This window comes from Trichechus manatus, unplaced genomic scaffold (assembly GCF_000243295.1).
Source record: "Trichechus manatus latirostris isolate Lorelei unplaced genomic scaffold, TriManLat1.0 scaffold00044, whole genome shotgun sequence".
Taxonomy (NCBI): Eukaryota; Metazoa; Chordata; class Mammalia; order Sirenia; family Trichechidae; genus Trichechus; species Trichechus manatus.
Genome location: NW_004443980.1, coordinates 4,152,869 through 4,161,453, shown reverse-complemented (window position 1 = coordinate 4,161,453; position 8,585 = coordinate 4,152,869). Strand labels below are relative to the sequence as shown.

The following is an 8,585-nucleotide window of genomic DNA, read 5'->3' as shown; positions in this document are numbered from 1 at the left end:
CCACAAAAAAAGAAAATTACAGACCAATATCTCTCATGAATATAGATGCAAAAATTCTCAACAAAATTCTAGCCAATAGAATTCAGCATCATATTTTAAAAAATAATACACCACGACCAACTAGGATTCATACTAGATATGAAAGGATGGTTCAACATTAGAAAATCAATCAGTGTAATCCACCATATAAATAAAAGAATCACATGATCATCTCAGTCGACACAGAAAGAGGCATTCGACAAAGCCCAACACCCATTCCTGATAAAAACTCTCAGTAAAATAGGTATAGAAGGGAAATTTCTCAACATAATAAAGGGCATCTATGCAAAACCAATGGACAACATCATTCTTAATGGAGAAAGGCTGAAAACATTCCCCTTGAGAACATGACAACAATGCCCTTTATCACCACTCCTATTTAACATTCTTTTGGAAGTTCTAGTTAGAGCAATAAGGCAAGAAAAAGAAAGGGCATCCAAACTGGTAATGTAGAAGTTAAACTCTCCCTATTTGTGGATGATATGATACTATATGTGGAAAACCTAAAAGACTCCACGAGAAAACTACTGGAACTAATAGAAAGATTCAGCAGAGTAGCAGGATACAAGGTAAACATACAAAAATCAGTTGGATTTCTATACACCAATAAAGAGAACGATGAAAGGGAAATCAGGAAAACAATACCACTTATAATAGCCCCTACAAAAATAAAATACTTAGGAATAAATCTAACTAGGGATGTAAAAGACCTATACAAACAAAGCTACAAAACAGTACTGCGAGAAACCAAAAGAGATCTACATAAGTGGAAATACACACCATGCTCATGGATAGGTAGGCTCAACATTGTAAAAATGACAATTCTACCCAAAGCAATATACAAATACAGTGCTGTCCTGATCCAAATACCAACGTTCTTAAAAGAGATGGAAAAAATAATCATTAACTTTATATGGAAAGGGAAGAAGCCCCAAATAAGTAAAGCACTATTGAAGAAGAAGAAAGTAGGAGGACTCGCACTACCTGTCAAAACAGTAGTCAAAACAGCCTGGTATTGGTACGACAGATACACTGACAGAATTGAGAACCCAGATGTAAATCCATCCAGCTATGGTCACCTGATCTTTGACAAGGGCCCAAAGTCCATCAAATGGGGAAAAGACAATCTTTTCAACAAATAGTGCTGGCAAAACTGGATGTCCATCTGCAAAAAAATAAAACAGGACCCGTACCTCACACCATATGCAAAAACTAATTCAAAATGGATCAAAGACCTAAATATAAAGCCAAAAACTATAAAGTTCATAGAAGAAAAAATAGGATCAACGCTAGAGGCCCTAATACACAATGTTAACAGAGTACAAACCATAACCAACACACAAACTCCAGAAGATAAGCTAGGTAACTGGGATCTTCTAAAAATTAAACACTTACACTCATCAAAAGATTTCACCAAAAGAGTAAAAACTGGGAAAAAATTTTTAGCCATTTCAAATCAGACGAAGTTCTAGTCTCTAAAATCAACAAGAAAATCCAACACCTCTATAACAAAAAGACAAATATTTCAGTTAAAAAATGGCCAAAGGAAGTGAACAGACACTTAAACAAAGAAGACATTCAAGCGGCCAACAGGAAATGCTTGCGATCACTAACCATTAGAGAAATGCAAATTAAAACCACAATGAGATGCCATCTCACCCAGGCATTACAGCACAAATCAAAAAAACTGGAAATAACAAATGGTGGACAGGCTGCGGGGAGACTGAAACTCTTATGCACTACTGGTGGGAATGCAAAATGATACAACCATTTTGGAAAACGATAGCGTGCTTCCTTAGAAGGTGAGAAATGGAAATACCATATGATCCAGCAATCCCACTCCTAGGAATGTATCCTAGAGAAATAAGAGTCATCACATGAATAGACATATGCACACCCATGTTCATTGTAGCATTGTTCAGAATAGCAAAAAGATGGAAACAACCTAGATGCCCATCAACAGATGAATGGATAAACTATGGTACATACACACAATGGAGTATTATGCAACAATAAAGGATGATGAATCTGTGAAGCGTCTCATAACATGGATGAATCTGGAGGGCATTATGCTGAGTGAAATAAGTCAACAACAAAAGGACAAATATTGTAATAGACCACTACTCTAAAAACTCATGAACAGGTTTACACACAAAAAGAAACAATCTTTGATGGTTACAAAGGGAGGGGAGGAGTGGGAGTGGAAAAACACTAAACAGACAATAGATAAGTGGTAACTTTGGTGAAGGGTTAGACAGTACACAATACTGGGGAAGCTAGCACAACTTGTCCAATGCAAGGTCCGGGAAGCTCCATAGACACTTCCAAACTCCCTGAGGGACCAAATTGCTGGGCTGAGGGCTGTGGGGACCATGGTTTCAGGGAACATCTAGCTCAATTGGCATACCATAGTTTATAAAGAACATGTTCCACATTCTACCTTGGTGAGTAGCATCTAGGGTCTTAAAAGCCTGTGAGCAGCCATCTAAGATACTCCACCGGTCTCACCCCTTCGGGAGCAAAGGAGAATGAAGAAAACAAGATACAAGGGAAAGATTAGTCCAAAGGACTAATGAACCACAACTACCACAGTCACCACCAGACTGAGTCCTGTACAACTAGATGGTGCCCGGCCACCACCACTGACTGCTCTGACAGGGATCGCAAAAGACAGTCCCGGACAGAGCTAGAGAAAAATGTAGAACAAAATTCTAACTCACAAAAAAAGACCAGACTTAGTGGCCTGAGGGAGACTGGAGAAAACCCAAGACAATGGCCCCTGGATAAGTTTTTAGCTCAGTAATGAAGTCACTCCCGAGGTTCACCCTTCAGCCAAAGATTAGACAGCCCCATAAAACGAAACAAGACTAAAGGGGCACAACAGCCCAAGGACAAGGACTAGAAAGTAAGAGGGGACAGGAAATCTGGTAATAGGGAACCCCAGGTTGAGAAGGGAGAGTGTTGACATTTCGTGGGGTTGGTAACCAGTGTCATAAAACAATATGTGTACCAACTGCTTAATGAGAAACTACTTTGTTCTGTAAACCATCTAAAGTACATTAAAAAGTTTTAAAAAATATAGATTGATAGCTCGAATCCACCCAGAGGTGCCTTGGGAGAAAGGCCTGGCAATCTCCTTCTGAAAAATCAGCGATTGAAAACCCTACGGGGCATAGTTTTACTCTAACACACATCGGGTTGCTATGAGTAGGAACTGACTCAGCGGCAACTGATTTGGTTTTTACCATTAAAAGAAGTTAGCTAAATAATTTTAAATCTGATTTTTAGCAAGTTCCATAGGTATTTTGTCACTTGAGGCATTAACAATGAAATGTATAAATACATGAATTTTGTACTATACTTCCTTTTATTTCGATTTGCTGAGACTCTCATGGGTTGTAATATTCTCAGTTTCACTTACTGTTTACCCTTCCAGAGAGCTTGTTTTATTATGGCTTTCACAATGACCTTAAACACCCACTGAAAGACTATTGTTAGCAGAGCTACAAGATCGAACAAAAAGGAGTCAAGGCCCTGCTGTCTTAACGCTTGAAAATTACTGAGCACACATGAGTGGAACTAATGGATAGGGGCTCAATAAAGTAGATCGTCTTTTTTTTTTCCTTGTTTTACCAAGTACCAGTTAAACTTTATTCATTTTTAAGTCAAGTTTAAACATTCAGAGTGCCTGTCATACATAAGACACCTTGTAGGTGCTGTGAGAATACAAAGGAATAAGATATAGACTAAACCTCAGAAAAGTTACTATCTCACGGGAGGGCCAGAAATGTTGATTCTCATAGAAAGAAGCATATGGCATGCTGCAGCAGGAGGAGGGTCACAGGAAGAGTTTGGCCTTGAGTTGTTGAAACTGGGTGATGGGTAGGGACAGGGAGGTTCATGATATTTTCTTCACTTTTGTATATGTTTGAAATTTTCCATAATAAAAATGATTTTTTAAGAACCTAGCAAACAAAAGTACTCAATAATACCAGAATCCAAAGGGGAGGAGGTTAATTTTGATTGGAGGTAAGAGGTGTTGCTGGAAGGTTTCGGGGAAGGTGGGAACTGGTGTAAGATGGTAAGAGTTTTTACGTTCCCACAGGCGAGGAGGATTGTATCCTGGGGTCAGCACCACAAGGAAAGGAAGGGAGATACCGCTGAGGGCTGAGGAGGAGGGCAGGCTGAAAGACAGTAGGGCCTGAGCGGTTCCATAAAACTCACTCCCTCGTCCTTAGTTGCAGCCTGCTATGCTACTTTCTTCTCTTCTAGGGCTCTGAGCACTTCTAGGCTCTTCCTAGTCAAACTAAGATCTGGGGGAAATGCCTTGCTGACTTTGGAAATTATTTTTTCCCTAAATTAATGCCTACAATTTTGCACTATTGTTGAAAGTCAACAGAATTTTGAGTACTCAAATGGAAATTTGCGTGTCTTAGAAGATGTCAGATCTTTATGTATCTTTGTACCATAAAATCCTACTGACCAATATATATGACTTAGTATTGTTCAGAATATTTAATCAGCACTCACCCATTCAGAGAACATAATGATCTTTCTACAGCTCAGAGGGCATAGGAGAAATCTAACCAAGTCTTCATCTGCACTGGATGTGGGTTAGGAATTTTCTTTAACAATATATATTTAGGGTGAGGCCATTATGAAAAATAGATCAGTTCCTTTTTAAATCACAAGAAAGTAGAAATAGTATTTGACAACTGAAAATAAAAATATTTTAATGGTTCTTTGAAATTGTATATTTTCAGAGTGTTCTGCCAACAACATACTCCTGAATTTCCAATTGTCACTCAAATTGGTAAGTTTCCAGACTTTAGTACTGGGGTTAAAGAACGGTAAAAATTTAAGACATGGAATAGTCTGATTTACTAGCCTCACTGAATTAAAACACCAATTTTAGAGTTAACATTTTATGTACTTGTAAAATTCAGTTACCAGTTTCTTTGTGCGATATACGACATAATGGACTGGTTTTTGTGTTCGTGAACTAGACCGTACTCTCAGTAAAGTAGCTCTCGGTATCTTTCATCTTCACTGCGACCACAGGACCCAACTAAGACATGGTACAGAGCTTTGACTTTTGTGATACTGCTGCCCTTCTAAAAGAATAACAGAATTTTTAATAAAGTTGATAAAGTGCTACAAGTTCTTGGAGTAAAAATTCCCTAAGAATTCATGGTTAGCATTTCAGTTCTAATTAAGAAAAATTGATCTTGGCTAATTGGAGTGCTGGGAAGCACATTCATTCATGAGTGACCTCAGTCTTCTTGCCAGCACAGCAGTTATCTTCCCAGCCCTCCAGATCTGAGATGCTCACTGTGAACTGGAGTCAGGACCTCATGGGAAAAGACAAACCAGTAAACCAGTCACCATCAAGTTGATTCTGACTCATAGCAACCCCATGTGTATCAGAGTAGAACTGTCCTCCATAGGGTTTTCAGTGGCTGAATTTTCAGAAGTAGATTGCCAGACCTTTCTTTTGAAGCACCTCTGGGTAAACTTGAACCTCCAGCCTTTCAGTTACCATCTAGTACATTAACTGTTCGCATCACCCAAGACTCCAGACAAGAGTTCTGTGTTATGCCAGCCGCATTTTGTAGCGGTAAACAATACTCTTGAAACAATATTTCTACCTTCATTCGTCAATCATTACCCTTTTAGTTTATCAGGAAAAAATATCGCAGTGTATTGGTGTTTATGGGAAAGGAAAGATGACAATAGTGAATTAGTTTTTTTGTGTGTGTCCATAATATGTTTTTTGAAGATCTGAAATATGGCAAAATATAAACATTTGGTAAATCTAGGTGGAAGATACATGGATGTTCATTCTATTATTCTCTGTACCATTTCTGAGGTATCAAATATTTCATAATAATGAAACAATGTTTTTAAAGGACCCACTGGATTTGGCAATGGGAGGTTACTGGTGAACATGACTAGAAACTATGCCTGTTATCACTATTTATATTAGGGATTGGCAAATTGTGGCCTGTGAGCCGGCTCCCTGTTTGTTTGTTTTTTGGTTTTTGGTTTTTTTCATTATTATGTGACCCTAGTTGCTCTCCCTATGCTGTGACAGCACACTCCTCCCTTCCACCCTGGATTTCCCATGTCCATTCAACCAGCTCCTAACCCTCTTTGCCTTCTCATCTCACCTCCGGCCAGAAGCTGCCCATTTAGTCTCATGTATCTACTTGAGCTAAGAAGCATACACTTAACAAGTATCATTTTATGTCCCATAGTCCAATCTAATCTTTATCTAAAGAGTTGGTCTCGGGAATGGTTTTAGTTTCAGGCTAACAGAGAGTCTGGGGGCCATGTCTTCCGGGATCCCTCCAGTCTCAGTCAAACCATTAAGTCTGGCCTTTTCAGTAGAATTTGAGTTCTGTACCCCACTTTTCTCCTGCTCCATCAGGGACCTTCTGTTGTGTTCCCTGGGTGGTCATTGGTGGTAGCCAGGCACCATCTAGTTCTTTTGGTCTCAGGCTGATGGAGTGTCTGGTTTATGTGGCCCTTTCTGTCTCTTGGGCTAGTATTTTCCCTGTGTCTTTGGTGTTCTTCATTTTCCTTTGCTCCAGGTGAGTTTGGACCAATTGCTGCATCTTAGATGGCTGCTCGCTAGCTTTTAAGACCCCAGATGCCACTCACCAAAGTGGGATGCAGAACATTTTCTTAATAAACTTTGTTACACCAATTGACCTAGATGTCCCCTGAAACCACGGTCCCCAGACGCCCACTCCTGCTATTCTGTCCCTCAAAGTGTTTGGTTGTATTCAGGAAACTTCTTAGCTTTTGGTTTAGTCCAGTTGTGCTGACTTCCCCTGTAGTGTGTGTTGTCCTTCCCTTCACCTAATTCTTGTCTACTATCTAGCTAGTCAACACCCCTCTCGCACCCTCCCCACCCTCATAACCATCAAAGAATGTTTTCTTCTATGTTTGAGCCTTTTCTTGAGTTCTTATAATAGTGATCTTATACAGTATTTATCCTTTTCCAACTGACTAAATTCACTCAGTGTAATGCCTTACAGATTACTCAATGTTATAAGATGTTTCACGGATTCATCTTTGTTCTTTATTGTTGCATAGTATTCAATTGTATGAATATACCATAATTTGTTTATCCATTCATCCATTGATGGGCACCTAGGTTGTTTCCATCTTTTTGCTACTGTGAACAATGCTGCAATGAACATGGGTGTGCATATATCTATTTGTGTGACGGTTCTTATTTGTCTAGGATATATTCCAAGGAGTGGGATTGCTAGATGGTATGGTACTTCTATTTCTAGCTTTTTAAGGAAGCACCAAATCAATTTCCAAAGTGGTTGTACCATTTTACATTCCCATCAACAGTGTCTAAGAGTTCCAGACTCTCCACAACCTCTCCAACATTTATTATTTTGTGTTTTTTGGATTAATGCTAGTCTTGTTGGGGTGAGATGGTATCTCAATGTAGTTTTGATTTGCATTTCTCTAATGGCTAATGATTATGAGCATTTCCTCATGTGTCTGGTAACCGCCTGAATGTCTTCTTTGTGAAGTGCCTGTTCATGTCCTTTCCCAATTTTTGAATTTGCTTGTCTTTTTGTTGTTGAGGTTTTGCAGTATCTTGTAGATATTAGAGATTAGACACTGATCAGATTTAACATAGCCAAAGATTTTTTCCCAGTCTGTAGGTTGTCTCTTTACTCTTTTGATGAGCATAAGTGTTTGATTTTAGGAGCTCCCAGTTATCTAGTTTCTCTTCTGGTGTTTGTGCATTGTTACTTATGGTTCGTATTCTGTTTATGCCATGTATTATGGCTCCTAGCATTGTCCCTATTTTTTCTTCCATGATCTTTATCATTTTAGATCTTATATTTGGGTCTTTGATCCATTTTGAGTTAGTTTTTGTGTATGGTGTGAGGTATGGGACTTGTTTCAGTTTTTTGCAGATGGGTATCTAGTTATGCCAGCACCATTTGTTAAAGAGACTGTCTTTTCCCCAATTAACGGACTTGGGGCCTTTGTCAAATATCAGCTGCTCATAGGTGGATGAATTTATGTCTGTATTCTCAATTCTGTTCCATTGGTCTATGTATCTGTTGTTATACCAGAACCAGTCTGTTTTGACTATCGTGGTTCTAAATCAGGTTCTAAAATCAGGTAGTGTGAGACCTCCCACTTTGTTCTTCTTCTTCAGTAATGTTTTACTTATCTGTGGCTTCTTCCCTTTCCATATGAAGTTGGTGATTTCTTTCTCCATCTCATTAAAAAATGCCGTTGGAGTTTGGATTGGGATTGCACTGTATCTGTAGATCGCTTTGGGTAGAAATGACATTTTCACAATGCTGAGTCTTCCTATTCATGAGCAAGGTATGTTTTTCTACTTATGCAGGTCTCTTTTGGTTTCTTGCAGTAGTGTCTTGTAGTTTTCCTTGTATAGGTCTTTTACGTCTCTGGTTAGATTTATTCCTAAGTATTTTATCTTCTTGGGGGCTATTGTAAATGGTATTCATTTGGTGATTTCCTGTTTGAAGTTCTCTTTGTTG

General features: G+C 38.8%; 1 protein-coding gene across 2 annotated transcripts in view; it reads left to right on the top strand.

The window, feature by feature from the left end:
- The window catches only part of SETDB2 (SET domain bifurcated histone lysine methyltransferase 2), a 122,494-nt gene that overhangs the window by 88,824 nt on the left and 25,085 nt on the right, over positions 1 to 8,585 (top strand). For both annotated transcript variants that reach the window (XM_023731543.1, XM_023731542.1), the window contains one exon: positions 4,803 to 4,852. In XM_023731543.1, the coding sequence (XP_023587311.1) occupies positions 4,803 to 4,852 (50 nt within the window). The remainder of the gene's footprint in view (positions 1 to 4,802; positions 4,853 to 8,585) is intronic.